General features: G+C 43.9%; 1 protein-coding gene across 1 annotated transcript in view; it reads right to left on the bottom strand.

The window, feature by feature from the left end:
- Clvs1 (clavesin 1) overlaps positions 1-21569 on the bottom strand; it is a 131993-nt gene extending 110424 nt beyond the window's left edge. Inside the window, exon 1 of the mRNA XM_038348263.1 lies at positions 21115-21569. Within this exon, the coding sequence (XP_038204191.1) occupies positions 21115-21569 (455 nt within the window). The remainder of the gene's footprint in view (positions 1-21114) is intronic.
- Between the last annotated feature and the right edge of the window lie 2032 nt (positions 21570-23601).

The raw sequence follows: 23601 nt of genomic DNA, 5'->3' as shown, positions 1-23601 counted from the left end.
GAACCCCACCCACCCTTCGTGTCCTGAGGACCAGCTCACCTCCCCAGAAGACCCACAATAGGACCCCCACAGACAACCCCTTACTTAGCAAGGACAAGGCTGGGCACAGTCCCTCCAAGGGCTTGTCCTGTGCCCCGTTAGTAGTTAGATGAACCGCTTTCCCCAGAGAGCAATCAGAACAAAATGCCTGATAAAGGAAATTCCGTTTAGATTTTGTCTTTCCCTCAGGCCCTTGAATATGGCCTCTGTTCCATGCAAAGCCAACATGCAGCCCCTGCTCCACGAAGGGCACAACAGCAGATGCTCTGATGGATGGGGTCTTTACGCCATGGGTGCTCTGATGGGTGGGGTCTTTACACCATGCTCTCATCCTCCTTTCTACACTTGCTTCTCTCTCCTTACCTGGCTGCCCCGGAAGACCTGGCAAATGTTGGGGTCTCAGCATCCCTTCTGTGGTACCAGCCCCTCTCCTTTGCTACTGACTGTGGATAGTTTTGTTCATTTTGAAATTCATTCTAAGTTTTCTTTCTCTTTCTCAGGGCTACTGTTACTCTTGGGATCACCACATCCTAGATGAGTCTTAGATGATTGAGAGTTGATTATTTCAAGGTTTTCTGATTATAATTACTTCATAATGTACCTATTTGTCATGAGTTTTGTATAAATTCGTTAAGCCCCTGAGGTTCTCCATATTCTTATTTATGCTAATTATTCTGAAGGCTGTTTTTAAACAATTTCACTTCCTGAGCAATGTAGTTAAAATAAAATCAATAAGCAGAATAGAAAAATAAATGAATTAAAGTCTTTGAGGCCTAAAAGGACAAATCATACAGCAGCTGACAAGATAGCCCAGAGGTTAGAAGCACATGTTGCTCTTATAGGAGGCCTGGCCTTGATAAACAGTATCCACACAGTGGGTCAAGGCCATCTATAACTCCAGTTCCAAGGGATCAAAAGCCCTCTTTTGACCTCTATGGGCACAGGCACAAATGCAATAACACATACATTTATTTAGGTCAAACACTCATGTACATAAAATAAATACATCTGAAATTTGAAAGACAATTCATACAGATATTTTCAATGTTACGTCATCCAGTTAATAATGGATCATAGGCTCATGTAAGAAAAACATATGAACAAAGCTCCATATAATAAACCTTTCAGTTAAAGCTGTTGATTGTGCTGACATAGTGGACAGGTGGCTCATGCCTGTCACCTTGGATCTTAGGAAGCTGAAGCAGGAGGCTGCCTCGGCTTTGAGATGAGATCTGATCAGATGGCAGACTGAGCTTGGGAGTTTATCTAACTTTCAGCTAGATCATCATTAACCTAGGGCAAAGGAATGGGTTTGAATGATCAAAACTATAGGACAAGAAATGCCTATGAAGAGCTTGTGGCAGGTGAGGCATAGTGGCAGACTTTGGCAGTGGTGGCTGTCCCAACACAGACAAGAAAGCAAGCTAGGAAGAAACAGGTCAACTGACAGAGGAAACTCCTGAAAATGCTCAGGAGAGAGAACCTCCTGGAAACAGGGCAAGTGACCGACAGGGATTCCAGGGAAGACTCTAAGGAAGCAGGTCCACATCCAGACAGCCACCCAGCAGAAGGGCACTTCAGTGACTGAGGTGCAGGGACAGGGAGGGGCTTCAGACAATCCCAGCCTGAGATCAAGGCCAAGTCTCCAAATAACAATAGTTTAAACCCCAGAGAAAACGTTGGAAGGAATTTAATAGTGTGAAGTAAGAAAAAACCCCTGACTGGAGATTATGGTTTTTCAGAATGAATGGGCACACAGAGCTCTCAGCTAAGACTATGAAAGAAGCCGTTAGCCAGCACAGCCATATGAAATTACAGCACAGCAGGCAATGCTCCCAGGAGAATGGAAGAAGAAAAGGAGCAGAAGCCACGAGAAAGGTCAAGGATTAAAGGATCACCGGACTTAACAGCTATATTAGAGGCCTAACAATGAAGCAATGCCTTCAAGATGCTGAGGTATCGCCTGCCAATGTGCTGGTTTCCACCGAGCTTAGTGGGAGAATACAATACGTTCAGCAGCTTGTGGACTCTCAATAAACCAGGAAAGAAAAACATGTGGGATCCAGAAAACATCAGAGATGTCTAGGGAAGGCAAAAGGGATTCCGTGAAGGATGGAGAAGGGGTGATGAGTCATAGCTGCACTGCAGGGCAGGTAGATAAATGATCATCCAGGTAATTTCCAGGGAGGGGGAGGGAGGGAGAGAGAGAGAGAGAGAGAGAGAGAGAGAGAGAGAGAGAGAGAGAGAGAGAGAGAGAGAGAGAGAGAGAGAATACAGAAATGAATCCATCCATGGCAGCTTAGACATGGACACCCACGCCGGGGCGGGGGTGGGGAGCTTCTAGCCTATCAGGAAGTTAGGTAGCAGTCTGCAGCAGGCTTTGTGGAAATGAAGGCAGGATGATGAAGGAAGAAAAGACCGTTTGCGATGGTGATAAGATTCTGGCTGGCAAGAGCAAGACTGAAAGGCATGGCAGGTTAGCTAAGCTTCGTGTCCCAATAGGTCTCACCACTGTCCCTAGACGCCAGTCTCTGGAAAGTTACAAGATTTCCAAAGCCTATTTTCCTACTTGGACAGAGTGAGGTCTGACTCACAGTGTTTTGGGAGAACAGACTGGGACATATGAAACTCTTCTTGACTAAGACCAATCGAGTCAAGACGGTGATGCTGGTCCTACCAGGATGACGTCACTGGCTGAAACAGGCTTTTTACAACGTGGCTGCATGCATTCTGAAGTGAAGACTTTGCTGTGCTCACTCCTCAGTGTCACAGCATCAGGTAATGCAGGACAATACTGACTCTATGTAATCTAGCCAGGGAAAGACAAGAAATCCATGCTACTAACTTAGCTGGCTCTAAATGCTGATGGGCGAGGGGGCCAGAATCTAAGGAAGTTGTCCGTCTTCTAATCTGCTTGTTGAGGAATAGGAATATTAAATGAGGTTATGGATATAAAACATAAAGACACGGCCATGACAGAAAAAGAACCTTTACACCAATGTCTATACATGTGTGTTCACCTCTGAATACCAAGTCATTTAGGATACCTCAGGATAAACTTATTACAATATACGTAATATATGCTGGGTGGTCTCCCTTTGCAAAAGAGAATAGATTGCCTTATTCTTTGGAAGGTTTGTCTTAGTTAGGGTTCTGTTTGCTTGTTTGTTTGTTTTCTACAATGAAACACAATGACCAAAAAGCAAGTTGATTTGGTTCATACTTCCATATTGCTGTTCATTATTGAAGGAAGTCAGGATAGGAACTCCAGCAGGGCAGGATCCTGGAGGTAGGAGCTGAGGTAGAGGCCATGAAGGGGTGTGGCTTACTGGCTTGCTCTTCATGGCTTGCTCAACCTGCTTAATTAGAGAACACAGGACCACCAGCCCAGAGATGACACCACCACGGGATAGACCCTTCCTCATTGGTCACTAATTTAGAAAATGCTCTACAGGCTTGTCTACAACCTGATCATATGGAGGCATTTTCTTAACTGGAGTTCCCTCCTCTAAGATGACTTGAGGGTGTGTCAAGCTGACATAAAAGCTTCCATGTTGAATTCCATGTTGAATTCTCCCTGTACTTCTCACGAGTTTTACTCACACTCACATAAAGCAGATGTGCTCACACGTGTGTGACTCTTCCTTTCTCTGGTCTCAGAGTTCTACTTTATTGCCTTCTCGGCAATCACCCAAATATTGTATTCATGAGCACTGTTAAATCGAAAATCTAGCAGCTGAACCGAACCGTCTTTCTATGGTCTTCAAATATTAAAAGATAAAATCAGCAGTTCTGTGGTTGCATTTATTATGTGGAGAGAAATTGCCTATATCACCAGAAGAAAACGCCTTGGAGAGCATTGGCAGCTGGGCCTGCTGTAAATAGAGCATCAGATTTGACCTCAATTCTCCCTCCTTCCCTTCCACAAGTACCTATTACAGTGCATATTACGTGAGATGATCTTCTTCATGGCATAAGGAATACAATTCATTGCCGTTGGCTTCTGTGATACATTGTCTAATGGCTGGAAAGCTCTCCCATCTCAGGCCATATTCACCACTAATATCATTGTGCCGCAGAGAGGCATGGCCTCCTTTAGCTCCCTTGCTGCCTGCCTGGCTATGTGACTTGCATTGATCAGCAGGGACAGCTCAGTTCTAGAGTCCAGACCTCGAGAGGTCTGGTAGCTTTTGCACCTTCTTTCTTAGAAGTGTGTGGCCATCGTTCCCCCAGGAAGCCCAAGTTACACTACATAGAAAAGCCTGATGTGGTGACATACATCTGCAATCCCAGCACTTAGAAGCCTGAGGCAGGAGAATTGCAGTGTTGGAATCAACCTGGGGATCTACAGTATGACCTGGTCAAACACAGCAATAAAAATCCCTGAGACAGAGGTCCAGCTCCCCAACTGCCCCAGCTGTACCCAACTCATAGCCAGCCCTGTACCTGAAAACAGCCATGTGAGGAAAGCCACGTAAAACCAGCACAGGGTCACCCAACTGACCCACAGAATCACCAGGCATCTTCACCCAGTGCTGCTATATGCTGTTCAGCTTTGATACAGTTCATGATGCTAAAACCACAATAAGCCCACATTGGGACCAGGAAGTGGGGACCTGTCGTGAGAAAGGCATGCTTAGATGCACATGGCCTTGGATTTAGTTCATGGGGTCAGGCAGGCAACAGCTAAAAGACAGCAAAAAGACTGCTATTTAGGCTGGAAGTGCAGGAAGGAGGCTGCTAGCAAAGGCTTGGGAAAGGCAATCCATTTATGGAGTGATGGAACATTTACAAGACTATTTTCTGAGATGCGGCAGAGCATCGAAAACGTTACCTAATGAGTTCATGGATCTGGCAGAAAGTTGACAGTGTCAATTGGCACTCTGCTGTGTATGATAAATCACGTCAAGACGAGATGAACTGAAGTAGGAGGATTTCAGCGTCTGAGTACAACTTAAAGGAAGATGAACAGGCCCAGAGACTGTTGAGTTGGAAAACTAGATTGTTTCATGGTCTCAATCTGTCCTGCAAGTAAATAAATGATCAGTGTACAATATGACCTTAACAGGAAGGCCAGAACAAGGCTGTGGCCCTGGGGCTTTCATTAAAACCTTGGGAATAGTTGATGGTACCTGGGAGACAAAGAAGGTCGAGGTGTTGTCATGCAGCAGCTGCTTAGCTAATGGTAGTGCCTGTTCCTCAAACACGGTTGATGGAGGAGGAAGCACAGCACAAACATGGAGAAGATGTACAGGAAGCTCGCAGGTCTTTAGTAAAGCTGTATTGATAACACACACTGGATGAAAGTGGACTGCAGTCAAAGGGAAGGGAGTCTCCCGCGTCTCCAGCATTTAAGGAAGGAGACTGTGAACACTGCACATTCGTCTACATGTTACTTATTTTTTGTCTCATTGATATATAATGGGTCAATGTACTCACATTAGACTTTTTTTTTTACTTTGTTTGAATTAGTGCTTGTCTTCACGTATGAATGTGCACCATGTGAAACCCCGGTGCCCACAGAGATGAGTGGGCAGCACTGGACACCCAGGACCCCGAATTAGAAAAGGTTGTGAGCAATATTGAGCATCACTTTGGTCCACCCCCTCTTAGCGCTGCATCTGTTACAATGCATAGCAAAAGCATCCTTGAATGCATTCTTAAATTAAGCATATGTTTCATTGTTTGATAAGAAAATTTCTTTTAGGGTGGAATGGAAGATTATTGACAGCAGTAGAAGGCTCCAGGAGTCCCTAAGGTTGTGCACACTTTGCCTTAGAAGAACAGACTTTCAGAAGAGAGATGAGTAGCCACTCTTCCATGCTTTACCCTAGGATGCGCATCGACGGGATGATAGCTCCAATTCCCAGTCACTGTACAGCTTCCCTTTCTTAGGTGATCAGGATTTGAAGCTACCTGAAAGCCGTAGACTGTACCTCCTTCCTCCATACCTGAAGAGTATCTTTACTTGTGTAAATATGAGCAGAATACACCACAAGCTGGAGAACTCAATTATTCATCTAACATTGACTTAATGAGCACCTGAGAGTTTCTGCCAATGGCTGTCTCAGAACGTGGGATCCATCAGAGAACTGAATCTGAAGATGCTTATTACCCTTCCAGGAGTTTATATTTTGGTGGCACTGAAACTGAGGTTAAGAAAGGACAACTATGAAAAGTATATTAAACAATCTAATGAAATATGTAGGGCTTTAGGAAAGGACAGCACAGAATCAGGAAGTCCAAAGGCGGTAGAGACACCATAGTACTAACACATGCTCAGTGGATGCCTCTCAAAGACTAAATAAATAATGAGTCAAAACAAAAAACCAAGCACCAAGCCACAGTAAAAAGTAAACAGAGTACCTTGATATGGCAGCAAATTGAAAGGCGCCAGAGGAAAACCAAATTAGAAATAGCAATCAGGCGGTGGATACCCGTTCTAAAGACATGCCAACATGTAATCCATGAGAATACTCAAGTGTCAAGGAAAAGTCATTTTGATATGAAACTATATACCCAGGTAACATTATTTAAGAGAAACAATATTTTCTAACCTGTTACATTTGTCAAGAAAGCTATTGTCTCAGCCCCTAGTTCAGCAAGAAGGAAGGTGAGCCCATAGAGAGTGTGAAGAAGGACGCTAGAAAGAAATCCCACACTAGCTCAGAACTGAATATAATAGAGGGTTATTTAAGGGTATACTCTCAGATCACAGTCCTCCGCTGGAACAGGGGAACAGCGACCGAATATAATAGAGGGTTATTTAAGGGTATACTCTCAGATCACAGTCCTCCGCTGGAACAGGGGAACAGAGACCGAATCTCGCAGTCAGAAATAAAATGCCGGCCATGCGCTTTACACTGCCATAAATACTATAAGAGGCCACGCCCACGTGTGCAGGTAACTCAAAGGCCACTGGCGGTAGGAGTTCCTACAGCAAGAGTGTGATGGGTGTAAGATTTAATAACAGTGGACAAAGAAAAGACAAGAACTTTGGGAGCATGGGGATCATGGGAGAAGGTAGAAAGAAAAGGGGAGGGAGGGAGGGGAGTAGAGAAAAATTTATACTCAATGCAAGCAATAAAAAAGTGAAACATATAAACAAAGAGAGGCATGTTAGGCTGAGTGCAGTCAACACGTCTGTGATCCCAGCTCTTGGGAAGCTGAAACTGGAGGACTCGGTTCAAAGCTAGCATGGGCTATTTATCAAGACCCTACCTCAAACAAAAGAAAAACAAAGAAAAAAACAGGTTACAGTGCCCTGTTTATATAGTAGCTTCAACTATACCCAGCCCACTTCTGGTATCACAAAAAAAATCATCACCCATGCTTATCTTCCTATGCTGTGCTGGTTGGTGCTCGCTGACCCTACCTGTGGATGTCTTGGTACTAGAGAGAGCAAAGCAGTATAAATATAAGCCTGTAACTATAAAAGCTGTGGCTTCAGTGGTAGGGTCACAGCTATATATGTTGTGATGATCACTTGAAAAAGAAAAGGCTGAGGCAGATCCGATGAAAGACCAAAGGAAAAGACCAAAGAGCTGTGATCTGGGAAGTCTGTGTGTGTGTTGCTTTTATTGGTTAATGAATAAATCTGTTCTGCCAGTGGCTCGGCAGAAATAGAGCTAAGTGGGAAAACTAAACTGAATGCTGGGAGAAGGAAGGCGGAGTCTAGAGAAGCCATGTGGCCCTGCAGGAGACAGACCCCTGATGAAACTTTACCCAGTAAGCCACAGTCACGTGGCGATACACAGATCAATAGAGATGGTTTAGTTTAAGATATAAGAGTAAGCCAGAAATATACATAAGCTATTGGCAAAACTGTATTGCAAAGTTATTGGCCAAACTGTATTGCAATTGATACAGATTTCTGTGTGATTATTTTGGGGCTGAGTAGCCAGGAATGAACAAGTGGCCTCCTTACTACAGAGGTGACAGCAATAAACCGAAAACCAGACACTATTTTCTTGCCCTAATAGAGCCTTGTTGAGAGACACAGTTCTATACTCAGTAGCTAGAAACATTTAAACATGAGGGAAAAAAGGTAATCACTGCTTGGGAAAAAAATGATTTTTAGTCCAGGTTTAAATGAAAAGGTCGGTCACTTTCTGCAAGGTTAGAAAGTATTAAAGAGAAGGAAGGTGAGGACGCTGGAAGAGCACAGAGCACAAGGCTGAAGAGAGTGGGAGAGAAAACCAGCGCAGGCTTTCAGTTCTGCAAGGCTCACAACCCAGAGCCTTGACTAAAGAGGCTGTGATGGATGTCTCCTGTCCTGCCTGTTATCGCTCTGGGAAGATCGTGTTTCTGGGCATAAAGCTGAGGGCTGTGAATCCATGCTTAGCGACAGTTTATTTATCCCATTCCTTGGAATTCTTCATAGGCCTACACCCAAAGCTTATCTTTCAGTGAGTTTTCTTTCCTGACTTCCCCATCCACAGGAAAAAGGAAGGAAGGAGAGTTTTGAAATAGAAGTACTGTGGCTATTGCTAAAAGGAAAGGAAGAAAGCATTACAAGTTTTAGCTAAGTCATAAAGCGTGCCAGTGTGGGCAGTGTAGCAGGGGACAAGCCCCCCATACTACAAGAACTATATGAGGTTATTTACAGCTGTGCCTGAGCCAATCACTATCCTCGCAATCAGCGCTTCCCACCAAGCGCTGAAGTGTGGGTAACTAGGTTTCCTTACTTTAAACAAAGTTGAATGAAATAAAATTTTAAATTGGGCCTCAAAAGGCATCCCTCCATTATTTAGTAATTCAATCTTGTCCAGAATACACTTTTCCTTTCCAAAGATACACAGCAGCTAAGGCTTTGCCTGAGAAGGTTCCACAGATCACATACCAGCTGCCACACTCCCCCCGTGGGAGGTGCGGTTAGCCCATCTGCATGCATGCGATGAAATCACATGACGGATTAACCCCTCCAAAACACGGGGAGGAAGTGTGTTATTGCCAGGATCTACACAGACCTGTCAGAGTGAAGGGATACTGAGTAGAAACAGGAAGCTATTCAGTGAGAACAAGGCAAGGCCTTCTTCCATCTGTCCCAGATGGAAGCTAGCATCGCTGACAATGGCGGCGTCTACATCATGAAGCCGTTGCTTCTGGATGTTGGGTACACAGTGACGGTGAGTAGGGATGTAAATTAGGAGCTGCTGGCAAACTGTCGAGTCGTGTCCTGCCACAGCCTTATTATTCAGCGAGGGGACTAAGTTTCAGTCACACGGCCCACAGGGCTCCCAGCCTGACCTCCACCCTCTCCCGGGCCTGCCCTTGTCCTGTTGTGGCTTCTGCAATACTCTTCATGCCCACTGGGCTCTGCAGAGAATCACTAGCCTAGGGATCTGCATGAGCATCCTCCACTCGTTCTCCTTCACTCTCAAATTCAATTGCACATAACTCAATCATCTTAGTAATTGCGTTACAGAAAAGAGCCTAGAACATGCTGACTTATCCGGATTTTCCATTGCTTCAGATTTCTGTCCCATAAGGTCAGGAAGTCAAGAGGATGCTTCTGGGACCAGCTCTGTAGCCACAGATACCAGGGCGGGGTCCCTGAGCCCTGCCCCCACCAGCTTCCTATAGAGGCTGCACAGTGCTGATGGTTGGCGCACATGCTAAGAACAAAGCTTCTGAGTGCAGATGTTAAACTCAAAAGGGAATTGATGTGTCCTTGCGTAAAACCAGATTTCCTGGTCCTGGCCTCAGCACAGCTCCTAAGCCTTAGCGCTCTTCACGGGAGCCTTGGTCATCGATGTCCATGGAACCAATAAAGGTTTTCCTATATCGGCCAGCTCGGTTCCAAGGACCATTGTGTCCAGAGCAGTTTTGTCTGCCGCGGGCCTGATCTGCATCCCTCTCCTTCACCTGCTTGTTCTTGCTTTTCCTTCCAGCTAGATAACGCCTAGGGAAGGAGCTCCCTGGCCTCCAGGTACCCAGCCGGGTGAGGTGCTTCTTCTCTGCTTCTGGATTGCCCACTCCCTCCTAGTGGAGAAACTACACCAGCAAAGGAAGGGATAAGGAGAGGGGCGGGGTAGAGACTGAGACTTTTTGGCTGCAGCTGGAACATTTAGATCAGAAAAGTGAGGCCAAATTATACAAGGCAAAATAACTGACAGAGGGGCTGAGCCAACTGTCATAAGGGAGGGGAATCGACTCCTGGGCAAAGAGTTTCCAACACCTTCTGAGTAATCAGAGATTAGGTGCCCCATTCGTGAAGAGCAGGTCCCAAACTTAGGAGGCCAATAAAGGGGAGAGGGAAAGAGAGACCCTCAAGACCAAAGCTCAAGCCAGAGTAGTGATTTCTTCCAGATCAAATACCCTCTACTTAAAATGAAGACAATTGACTCCAATAAGCGAAGCGGTTAGGCTGACTGCCGATTTCACATCTCTGTCCTCTCCTCCAAATCCAACCCCCAAATCTCACCCCTAGCAGAGCAATAGACCACTTGCTTCCCCACCCCCATCTCCAGGGGATCACAAGTGTCTTCCCATCCAGCCTTCCTCTCCCCAATTCATCCCTTTATCCCAGCCCCCAACCCCGGCAGGCACTCCCTGGGAACCCACATCCTAGTGATCAGGAAGAAATAGAGGAAGAGAAAAATGATAAAAAAAAAAAATAAAAATTAAAAAAAAAGCAGCAAGAGAATGGGCCAAGGAAGAAGAACACATCACGTTAAAACCTTCACAGCAAAATTTAGCCTCTCTTTATTTCCTTGTCTAAAGTTACATTTTGCAGCGCAGCAGCAATAACTTCTGCTGCTTTATAGCACACTCCCAATAAATGGCTTGGGAGCTTGATTTACAGCCTTAGCTGAGCATGGCCACTTCATCATCTCCAGCAGCTGCTTAGGGTTCTATACATCACCGTTCAGGAGTGATTATCTGGGAACCATATTTAAAGGGCAAGAGGGCTGCTGGCTGGGTACTGATGAGGCTCAGTGCTCTGGTAAGGGCTGGTAAGCCTGGGCATGTGCCACAGGGTTTCTTCAGCTCTATAATGTTCTTCTCAGGAAGTGGTCAGAAAATGCTGCCAAGGTTTTTTTTTTAAAAAAATTTGAGGAGCTTCAACACAGAAATAGCGAGCAATGTATGCATTCAAGTGCTTGCCACGCCTACTAGAAAATCTCCAAGAATGCAGAAGACTGTGGTGAACAATGTTCTTTTTATGTGTAGAGTGTTACCACGGGAATCGGCAAGATGACTCAATGGTAAAGACTTTTGCTGCCAGGCCTGAGCCCCAAAACCCATATGGTGGAAGGAGGGTGCTGATTCCCACAAGTTCTTCTCCGGTCTACACACATGTGCGTGCCACACACACATGCACACATGCATGCATGCATACATATACACACACACCTTAGTATACACATTCATGCACACACAAACAAATATAAATAAAAAATTAAAATTTAAAATAATAAGGTTCTTGAACTGGTAAGATTTTTCTCAGTTTAACACAAGTTACAGCTATCTGAGAAACTGAGAAAAATGCCCCCAATCCACTTGGTCTGTAGGCAAACCTGTGGAACATTTTCTGGATTAATGGTGCATGGGGGATTACCCAGCCCATTGTGAGCAGTCATCCCTGCACAGGTGATCCTGGGGTATGTAATAAAGCAGGCTGAGCAAGTCAGAGAGAGCAACCAGCAAGCAGTGTTTCTCCAGGGTTCCCCTTCTGCTCCTTCTTCCAGGTTCTTGCCTGTGCTTCCTTTCATGAAGGACTATGACTAGGCAGTACAAGCCAAATCAACTCTCCCCTCCCCAAGTTGTTTTTGGTCGTGATGTTTTATCATATCAACAGAAAGCAATGAGAGTATTGTTCAGACTGCAGCACCCTTCCAAATGGAGGAACTGATGTCAAGCTCATCCGGGCTGCCTTAACCAGAACCTGCCTTGAAAGGGAAGATATTATTCTTAAGGCCTTGAATTTCCCCCAACATCCAAGCATGCTTTATTTACAAGATGAGAATTTGGGAGGACCAGTGACAGGGAAAGACACTCTGTCCACCAAACTTTGTACACCGAATCCTTACAAGTCCTTAAGTTCAAATCCACTGGCCTTTGAAATAGTGATTGCCATATGACTCATAGATCTTCCTGGGAAGGAGTCATTCGCTTAGGTGGACATGCGTTCCTACCTTTGCTTTCTTCCATGGTGAGCTATAGCTAGTAAGCTAAAGAAACCCATTCCTCCCAGGTTGATTTGAGTCATGGTGCACATCACAGCAACACAAAATGAAACTAGCAGACTACAGGAGGATTTTCAAACCTGTGGTCTTGAAGGTTTCTATAGAATAGAATATGACAAAGGATTTGCTTTGGGGACTACAAGATCTTCTATGTCCCTTGAGACCAAAAGTGACTGGCAATGCTTCCTCATGAATTCCTGAATGCCTGACGCAGTCCCAAGATGGGCAGATAGGTTAGGGATGAGCCGTGTGGTGTGGTGTTTTACCTAAAGAGTTAGGGATGAGATTGTTGCCCATGTTAGCATTCTGCAGCTGTGTGAGCTCAGATAATCTAACCTCTTTGAGCCTTAACTCATCATCTACTAAGTGTGGCTTTATTAGTGCCCACCTAAGAGCGTTTCTTCTTGATAAGCATGCAGTGTGGCTTAGCTTTGTGTTTTGATCACACCCACTCTCCAGCTCGTCTCTAAACTCCTCCTGATAGTTGGAAAACTGATCACTGCCATAGGGATCCCAGTGGTATTATTGTATAAAGAATAGGGGGCTAAACATTTTTTGCTGGATTTCCTTTTGAATAGCCTTTGGGATTCGGAGAACAAGGTTCACCTGGCCTTAGTGAGATGCCTAGCAGCTTTCCTGGCCCCACCTCCTTTTTTCTTTACTCACAGGTATTTAGCCTGGACAAGTGAGAATTTGGTCCCTTTTTCTGCCATGACTTTTTTATAACTCAGGACAATCAAACTGAATGAGGCACAGAGCCTGAGCCAGATATAACAGGCTCTTGCATGTTCCTGCAAAGCTTCATTCAGCTATTTTATTTATAGTTTTAAGAGGTACACCCAATGTATGGTCTCAGGGTTTCACTCAGAAGAAAGAACTGACTTAGACCTCATCTCTTATGGCTAATTCAGCCACCTTGCACCTGCTGAACTTGGAGCTTTTGATACATCAGCTCTGGAGAGTCATCACAGGTCAGCAATGAGCAGCAAGGTTTTAGGGAGCTACTGTCTCTACAAAATGCACCAGATAAGTAACTGTAGAGTGCCAGGGGACAAGGAACAACTGTACACCTTTAAAGAAAACATACTGAGTTTTGGAAGGCATCCATCTCTAAGCACAGAGAGATCCAAGTGGCTTTCTACAGTACATGAAAATATGATGTCTTTACCTTGAGACACCTGAAGGCAGGTCGTGCTCTTGTGACATTCATCTTCGTACCATGCCATGCCTGGAGGGGATGGCCGGGGTACTGCTGGGAGATACGGTTCTGGGATGTGAACTAGGGTAGGAGCACTACATTGGGACCTTCAGGAAGCTCAGAAGGCCAGACTACTGCAGCTGTGCTGGCCGTTACAGAATGGAAGAAGAATACATTCTTAGTTATCACACTAAAGAATACACACTAAAGAATAGTCTAAGGAGTAGGTAGATGCTCAGTCAGTAAAACGCATGCTACACAAGCCTAAGAACCTGAGTTCAGATACCCTAGACTCATATAAAAGCCAAGTATAGGAGCACAAACTCATAATTCCAGCACTGAAGGGTAGGAGACAGGCAGATTCTTGGAGCTCATTGGAAAGTCAACTTAATTAAATGAGTAAGCTTCAGGCTGCATGAGAGACCCTGGAGAACAATCCAGGGAGACTCAGTGCTGACCACACACACGCACACACACACACACACACACACACACACAGAGAGAGAGAGAGAGAGAGAGAGAGAGAGAGAGAGAGAGATGATAGATAGATAGATGATAGATAGGTAGATAGATAGATAGATGATAGATAGATAGATAGATGATAGATAGATAGATAGATAGATAGATAGATAGATAGATAGATGATAGATAGATAGATAGAGAGAGAGAGAGAGAGAGAGAGAGAGAATTAATATCACATATCCTTCCTGTTTACTCAGATTGGACTCATGAGCTTCCTACAATTTTCTTTCTTCCTACTCACAATGGGGACTGAAAAGGCCATTCACTCTTGTCATTCTGAGTCATCTCAAGTCCCTGTGCAGCATCCTATTCTGCACAGTCGTCCCTGACTGCACGCCATGGGGATGCTTTGAGAATGTCTTCCTTGTTCTCAATGAGTCACCTTGTATCCCTCACCTCACAGAGAGTTGAGGAGTGTGATGAAAACTTTGAGTGTGGATCCCTGGACTACTTTGTCACCTACAGAACAGCAGTAGTGCATATTTTTGTTGTAAACAAGTTGAAACCCTAATTTTGAAAAGAAAATGAAATTATGCATAGAACTTTCTAGGAGGATGTAGTCTTCACTTTCAGCCTGGGGAAGACTTCCTTCTTTGATGGAATACCTGTGCATAAATCACGGAATGAGACTTTGTAAACTTTCAGAAATATGTGGCATTGGCCTTCTGTGTCTGTGGGTTCTGCACCTGCAGACCCAATTAACCAGAGATAGAAAATATTTCTAGCCATTATTCTCTAATGCGATAAAATAACTAATAGCATAACACCTATAGTACATTGCTGTGGAGATGACATAAAGGGTTTAGGAGGATGTGTGTATAAACAGTATGCCATTTTGCAAAAGGGACTTGAGCATCTGTGGATTTTAACATCGATGGGAAGTTCTAAAACCGGTCCCCAACAAGTACCAAGGGGTAATGATAATGAAAACACTTGGATTTGAAATGTCCCCTCAAAATTTATGCACTAAAAGTTTGGTTCATAATGCATCAGTGTTCAGACAGGAGGCTTCTGGGAAAAAGATGAGGGGCCTTTGTGGATGGACTGACCCCCTTACGGATTCACACTTCATACTGAGAACAACACTGAGAAGCAGAGCCTGGTTGCAGGAGGAAAGTCAGTGGGGTATGGCATTGAAGGGTATATTTTATTCCCAACCCCCCTCTTCTCTTTCTTTCTGCTTCTCTGCTGCCATGGAGTAAGCTGTTTTTGTCTTCTGCCATCAGGCCATGTATAGACTGAAACCTCAGAAGGTCTGAGCCCATGCAAACCTTTCTTCATAAATAGATCATCACCTCAGATGTCTTGTCCCAAGGAAGCCGACTCTGACCATATGGATAACAGATATTTCTACAAAGTCTTTATCAAGCTCTCTTGATGGCTTTGGGAATACAGGGTTCCTTTTGCTTGTACAATGCCTGAGACAGGGAGTATTAAACATTTCAGTGCTCCACACGATCCTGCACACTAACAACCACGCAACCCCACCATCTATCCACTGGGGCTTTTGAGATTCACTCTACTCAGATCTTGAATTTCCTGTCCTGTGCTTCATCACACACATACACACTCAACGCACATGTATACTCTCTCACACATACACCTACATGCACACAAACACACACACACACACACACACACACACACCACACACACACCACACACACACACACACACAGCCTTGCAGAAGCTTACGCAGTCATTTGAAACTTCTAACAATGCCAGGGCTGAACAATTTACTCCAGATGTCTGAAATTAACTTGGAATGGAAGCCGTGAGCCTCAGCTCTTCCATGGGTGATCAAGTTGCTCCTCAAAGAAGTCAGCACTGTCTTCTTCTAAACTACTTTCTTCACCATCAGTAAGTTAGTGATTCTCTGTCTCCCCATCAGCCCTTAGCAATAAGTGAGAAAATGTCTGTGGAAATGCCTGGGAAATGTAAAGTACTTGCAGTTCTCTCTCTCTCTCTCTCTCTCTCTCTCTCTCTCTCTCTCTCTCTCTCTCTCTCTCTCTGTGTGTGTGTGTGTGTGTGTGTGTGTGTGTCTGTGTGTGTGTCTGTGTGTCCATGTGTGTGTGTGTTATAGTATGAACCGGACCTGGAATAACAGGCCCCAACTCAATGAAGGCTCTTTCCCCAAGATATCTTGTTTGCCAGAGCAGAAGCATGAAGACTCAAGCCAAGACAAAAAAAAAATGTGTTTGTCAGGTTTTTTGAAACATTGATATTATTAATTGAGCATTTTTCTCTTAAATGTGAGTTTCTAAAACATTCCATTGGAGTATGATTGACTGAGGACTTTGGTACCTCTTTAAGGGTTTGCTCTACTTCCTCAGCTTTGCCCCACCTCTAAGTCCTAAGCAATACCTGGGGCTTGCTAGTCCTCAGTCTAGGTCTTTGTCCCATGTTGCAGGCTAAAGCAGCCTTCTGGATGTTTGTCCTTCTTGTTATCTCCACATTTGGAGGAATTAATCAAACTATTGAACAGCCTCTTTACTCTTTAGTGTATTTTCCTGATTTAACCATTCCTTCTAGCACCTCATCTACCATGAAGAAATCATGCTTTAAACTAGTTTTCAACTTCCTGGCTGATTTCTGAACCTTCAGCTGTGGGAGACAATAATACTAACACAGGAATGTTCCATACATCTCTGCATGTTCTTACTTGTAGCAGATCTTATGTGGGATGCCCTTCTGTATGAGATGAGTAAGTTTTATTACCATTGATTAATAAAGAAGCTAATTTGTCAAATAGCCAAGAAGAATAGAGCCACATGGGAAATCTAAATAGAGAGAAGGCACAGTCAGGGAGATACCAGCAGCTGCTAAAAAAAAGCAAGGTATGAAGTAACAAGCCACAAGCCTTGCAGTAAAATATAAACTAATAGAAATGGGTTAATTTAAGTTGTAAGAGCTAGTTAATAATAAACATGAGCTAAAAGGTCAAACAATTTGTAATTAATATTAAGTTTGAGAGTGACTATTCAGGAACTGGTAAGTGGAAGAGAAACCTACAGTTACAATCTTCTATTGTGTTTCCACCATTCTAAAACTTGGGGCAGGAACAGCTTGTCTGCACACAGAGTGATGGATGTGCTATAGGACTAATGTGTGTCAACTGGAGTCCCTAATTGTTTTTCTAATAACCTAAGTATGGTATTAAAAATAAGACGAGCCCTTTAAACTTCTCAGAGCCTTCCAGCCCAAAGAGACTTTGGAGTAAATAATGAACATTACAGTCTGACATGGTTACAATTTTCACAGTTTTTCAAGTGGAAAAAGTTGATAATTTTATCAAAGGTTTCTGTGTTTAGAAAGTATCCTTTGATCTGGTATCCCAGGGATTTACCTGTGTGGGCTTATTCTTACAACTACTTCCAGACATCAACCTGTCAAACGTGTGATCACTGCCCTGCTTTCCAATTGAGAGACTGGGTGTTAGGATTTCAACTACATGCTGCGGGGGGGGGGGGGGGGTGACTACTCAGGAGGCAACTGGGATTTAAGGTGGCCACCTGGCTTCAGGATTTGTCATTTAAATCTCTTCTGTGTCCTGGAAGACACAGCAGCCTAGGGAGCCTGATGTTTTACCAAGTTTCCACTTGAGAAATGGAAACTCTAAGAAGTAAAATAATGGGACCCAAGTTTAACTTTTGCTTTTGACTGAATGAAACCCACGGATAAATATACATGTGTCTCTCTGCTAGTCTTTTTCTCTGCAGCACCAGGGTCCTGGCAGCAAAGGCTCAGATCCAAGTTTGCAGCTCAGGGAAAAAAAAAAAAGGAAGAAACAGGTTTTCTTTAGAGACCTTAAAGGGTCAAAGTGTGAATTCTTACCCAGTAGATCAAAGGAATCATTGAGTAAGGGTATCTTCTTGTGTCCCCACTACACATCAAGCTGGTACACTAGAATAACAATTCTGCTAGCTCTAGAAGGCTGGCCGTATTGTGAATGAGTACACAATATTTACATATTTACCTCATTCAGCCCAGCCTGGCAGCCTCACAAAGCACAAGCCAGACAAATTTCTGCTGTTGGAGCCTCTACCACTGGGCAAGACAAGCTTGAACTCTAGTAGCTCAGTTGCTGTCATGCCTTTGCTGTGACCTGCTCCCAGCCTGTCACTTTTATACATGCATCACATCAAGATGGATGATATTTACATCATTTTAATAAATATTCATAATCATCTTAATCTCAGTAAACCTTTCACATGAGACCTTCAAGTCACTACCTGATCATCTAAGCCCCCGGAGAGAAGCAATCACTTTGCAAAGCTGTGAGAATTTCTCTGGCATACTGGACCTCATCTGGGCAGGATCTGTGTGGCTAAGATCTGGGGAGAGCAAGCAGGTACTTTACATAGGTGGATGGCTGAAGAGAATGCACAATCCCACTCCGGTATTGAAATATTGGCCTCCTGAATCCAGTTCTAATTTATTTGCTACCTGTCCACCATTACTTTTGATGTCAGATTTTTAAAATATTAGTAATAATGCCCGAAGCCAGTGTCTATTAAATGCTTATTGTATGCCAAACAATGAATTCCAGTGTGACATTGCTCTGTCCCACTACACATCAAGATATTCTTTCCATGCCTTCCAGGAGAGCAACCAGTCTCAGAGGGACTCCTTGTCTAAGGTCACATAACCATTAACTGATATGGTCACATCCACATTCAAACTGGTTTATTTGCATCTAATTTAATGTCAAATAGACTCACTAGTATCATTCTGTGAACAGTAAAATGTTTAGGATAAAATTATATAGTTAGGAGAAAATTAGGGCATGGGACTATGATAAAGAGGAGAAGAGAGAGATTGTTTTTTAAAAGTTGAGTGAATGGGGAGCCTATAAAGTGATTTTGAGAATCCCTTCTGGACCATCAGATGAGGCTGAATGGGCATCTCATTCGTGAGGCATTAGAGCTAGAAGCTTATTTTACACATGAGGAAAGCAAGGAACAGAGAAGGAAGTAGCTTGTTCAAGGTTATAAGAATCATAAACATTTTCATTATTTCCTCAGAGATTTGTTACCTCTTATTTCTTCACAACATATTTGGGGATATATTCAGACCAAACCTTAAATGAAATAAAGCATTTTACTCTGGTTCATCTCTCTCTGTGACCATCACTGCTCAGTGATACTCAGCACAGAGTCTGTCCTAGCAGATGAAACCCCAGAAAACCGACAATTTAGCACAATCATGTCAGCCTGATTATTCTTCACAATCATCAAATCCTTCCAGTTCCCAAATCCAAACAGCAAATGTGCTATTCTTGGGAGTAGGGCTGTTCCCTTCAGTTTAGATGCTGTGTCTATGGCTCATGTGTCTCAGGAGGACTTATTCAGTATAGGGGCTAGCTGTGAATACACTGAACCATCTATGAACCACGGACTGCACATGGGTCTTCATTGATGAAGACCACATGCTGTCTCCATTGTCTTAAGTGCATCAGAGTCACCCTCTACGTGTTCGGTGATTGAATGCTGCAGATGAGTGAATGTAAAAACTCAGCCGTTTTTCTCATCAGTGGAGCAGCGTAAAGCAAGGCTCGCCATTAACTGCAACATGAACTTGACAAAGACGATATCAATCCCCCATCACTATTAGTGTTCCAGGCGCAGAACTGACTGAAGTCTAGGGTAACTGTGTTGAAACACGTGTGTGCTTTTGCAGAGTCAGGTGGTCCTGCCTCAATCTATCACCCAGGAAATAGTCAATGACTGGAATGACCTCCTGCACTACTGCTATTTTTAGAAGAAGCAGTGACATAAGGCAGCGGAAAGATGGGCTAGAAAATCCTTTAAATAGCATTGGAAAGGTTTGCAATACATTTTTCAATTAACCTGCCCATGAACACAAAATTGGCATCCGTGATGTCCTTGTGAAGGCTCCACCCACAGCTGACGTGTTGGAGATTGGCTCCTCCTTCACTTTGTCCCTATTCGACATTGACTGTTTATTGTGCTGCCTGGCTAAGAGACAGACATGGGGAAGGTGCCATCACCCAGGTCTCATACCCTCACAGTGACATTACTTAGCTGGGCTGAGTCAACTGGCTCTCAAGTCACAGGACCAGGACCCAACTTCCCTTCTGGTTTCACTTGCTGTGTGACATTGAAGCCAGGTCCTTAACTTCTCAAATTTGTGTGGCATACAATGGGAAGTATGGTAAATGGCGGTCACCTTTATTATGTCAAGGTCTTGGGTGGGTTAAATGAGATCATACGAGTACCTAGTAGAAAATGTGGGAATCACCACAAAAGAGTATCTACTGAACATCTTACAATTCTATTGCAATTGATTTTCATAGAATAATGTAAACCTAAACCTAAACGATACCAATGGAGGCGGTGAAATGAAGATACTAGGAATGGTTTTTTTTTTTAAGAAAAAATGGGCGTGGGTGGAATTCGGGCAGCAGATATTAGAACTAGATCCAAAGATGATTCCATATTTTGGTATGAGAGACCAGGGAGAGGAATGAGCATCCTTACAGGAGAGGATGGTATACCCAGCCTCCAGCGTGTAGAGCTGTGGCTCTAAAAAGGAAGTCTATTGTATGGACAGTCTGGCATCCAGAAGAGGACATTAAATTCACAAAGAGAATCCACAAAATTATTTTATGTGGGGGGCTGGAGAGATGGCTCAGCGGTTAAGAGCATTGCCTGCTCGTCCAAAGGTCCTGAGTTCAATTCCCAGCAACCACATGGTGGCTCACAACCATTTGTAATGGGGTCTGGTGCCCTCTTCTGGCCTGCAGGCATACGCGCAAAACAGAATATTGTGTACATAATAAATAAATAAATTTAAAAAATATTATTTTATGTGTGGAAACCAATCCAGTGAATCCATTTTTTTTGTGCTGTTGATACTAAAGGTGATGACACTGAAGAGAATACATGAACCTTCTATAATATCAGCCAAAATAATAAAATAAATCCCATTTTTGATTAAAGGAACACTCCCTTCTAAAGCCCAGTACAACTCAGAGGCTATGATTCTCCCGTGAACTTGCCTTTGGATGGCATTACACCTGGGTCGTAAAGCCTCCTTTGACAGCTTGTGGAATGAATCTTGACCTAAACCACACAACCCCAGCATGCAGTGAGGATGCACTATGTCAAGACAAAGCCAAGTAAAGACACTATCTACATTTACCTACTCTGATCCCAATTGGCAGCAAACAGCAGGAGAATCTTCCTGCCGTAGTGGTCACGGTTTTCCAGCACTCCGGGGAACCCATCAATCAACGCCCTCTTAATGCCGGGATCATCCGCCTTGAAATTTTTGAACATGTCCAGGTTTAGCTGGCGGTACTGAAAGTACTGGGCCAGGAGTCTGAAGGCATCGGCTTGGTGAAACTTCCTGGCTCGGAGAAAACGCAGGATGAAGGCATCATCTGTACGTAAAAACCCAATGTCCGGCCTGGTGATGATCATGTCTCTGACTTGTTGAATGTCCTGATGTAAAATGTCCGGGTTTTCATTCAGTTCCAGGCGGGCTTTCTCTATCGTGTCTTGACTGAGCCCAGCCTGCAAATGCGTCATCTTGGCCAAATCTCCGTCCCAAGTGCTTAAGCTCTGAGGTTTGGGAAGAACAGAAACTGGTCCCATTCACGAGAAAGCGCACTGACTCCGTGGCCCATTCAACGGTTCTCCTACAAGACTGCCCCCAAAGCAGACAAGCAGAGAGGCCTCTTCCGGTCCTTGGGAAACAGCCGGACATTCAGACCCTATGTGGTGGTGGCCATCCAAACCAGACTGAAAACCGAGGTCATGGCTTACTGAAAAACAAATGCACACAAGAGAAACAAGAGAGAGATGATGCAGAGAAATTAGGGGCAAATGAATGGGACACTAGCTAGAAAACTGTACATGCACATATCATCAGTACTGAAGAGTACATACCCTGTAACTAAACTGTGTTTGGTCCTTTAGTTGGGGCATCTGCCCTTATTAGCAACATCTCAAATATTTGATATGCACATATTTGAAATACATTCTCAAAAATTTTAGTTACAGTGAGTGACCCCTTAAGATAATTCCCTTTGGTTGAAGTATCAATAGAGTATTATTTTATTAATGAAAGGTTTTGTTGTGGTGGTTGTGGCTAAAACACACTTGATGGGACTGTCCCTAGAGGGGACAGACAATTGATTGTTTCCCATTCGCCTCGTTTCTTAAACAGAAGTGTCTCAGACAGAAATCTGCCCCTCACATCTTTTAAAAGCAGCCATTCACAACTTACAATACTAAGATAATACTAAAGGTCACTCTAACCTGACTGCAAGGTGCCTAATTAATGGTAAAAGTATTGTCGCAGTGGGGTGGGTTGTGGCAGACACACCCAAGACTGGAAGGCTGACCTTCAACAGGGGCATCCTGAGCAACGAGAAGGGTTTCCGGGCTCATGTGGAATTTGTTATTCTGACTTCTTCAACTCCTGCAAAGATACCACAGGCAACCAATGCTCTCAATCTGCCCTCTACCTCATCCATCTGGGCCCTGAAATCTGTCCATTTTCTGTAGCTTATCTATTGTGCTGAAATACTGTTTTACATAGGATTATTGTCTTTTTTTTTCTCCATATAAATGGCAAACAAAAAAGGAAAGAAAATCAGCTATATTATTCGCATCTTTTTGTTTTGTGTAGTAATGCTTAACCTTTGACAGGTATCTGTCTGAGTTATCCTTCAAGTTCTCAAGATCAAAGAACAGGTGTGTGTGTGTGTGTGTGTGTGTGTGTGTGTGTGTGTGTGTTTAAAACCGTGCTTTGAATGGGACCTAGGAGAGCTGGCTCCACCCCTTGCCTGAGGGATATGGTGCCAGAGGGCTGAACTGACCAGCTCAACTGCCATCCATACCCACATCTTATTAGCCTTGGGTTGGCCCACCCTAACACTACCACATCTAGGGCCTGCTGGAGCATAGGAAGGGATTGATTCTGAGGAATGGCAGCCACAGGATCCCCGTGACTTGGGGCAACAGCAAGATAACCCAGAGGAGTTTCGGTGAGGGTCCAGTGAGGATGGGGTACCAGAGGCCAGAGACTTTGAACCAGACCAATGACTCATCGCAATGAACATTTGCAGGTGGGGCTGACTGGACCAAAGGGTCTACTGTGTGACACACCACAGCTCCCAGTGCCGCTAGGATGAATGAAGAGGTGCTGGAGAGGTGGAAAAGAAAGAAGAGTGAAGTGTGTTGTTTGTTTGTTCGTTTGTTTTTAATTACTTTGTGGGGTTCTTTTGGACGGAGTCCTTTGAGGGGGACACTGCAGGAGGCATAGGTGTGGAGGGACTGTGAGGTAAGAAGGACTGGGTTGCATGATGTGAAATTCCAAAAGAATCAATAAAGAATTGTGCGTGTGTGCGTGTGTGCGTGTGTGCACGCATGTGTATGCACATTGTTTCCTATGTGAACAGTACTTATAGCAAGAGGCAAAATATTCACTTTCCGTCTGATCATTATTGATAATGCTTCATCACACAAGATCATTCAAAAGACAAAATGAGTGTCCTGCTTAGATGTCTGCATATATCTGCTTCATGGTGGGGGAGATGAGGAATACTTAAAGTAACTGATATTTGTTTTTAATGTAATAATATAAAAAAATAACATGTTTAAATACATTTGCTCTGTAAAA

This window comes from Arvicola amphibius, chromosome 11 (assembly GCF_903992535.2).
Source record: "Arvicola amphibius chromosome 11, mArvAmp1.2, whole genome shotgun sequence".
Classification (NCBI taxonomy): Eukaryota; Metazoa; Chordata; class Mammalia; order Rodentia; family Cricetidae; genus Arvicola; species Arvicola amphibius.
The sequence above is the reverse complement of the archived record's forward strand: the minus strand, read 5'-3'. Positions and strand labels throughout refer to the sequence as shown.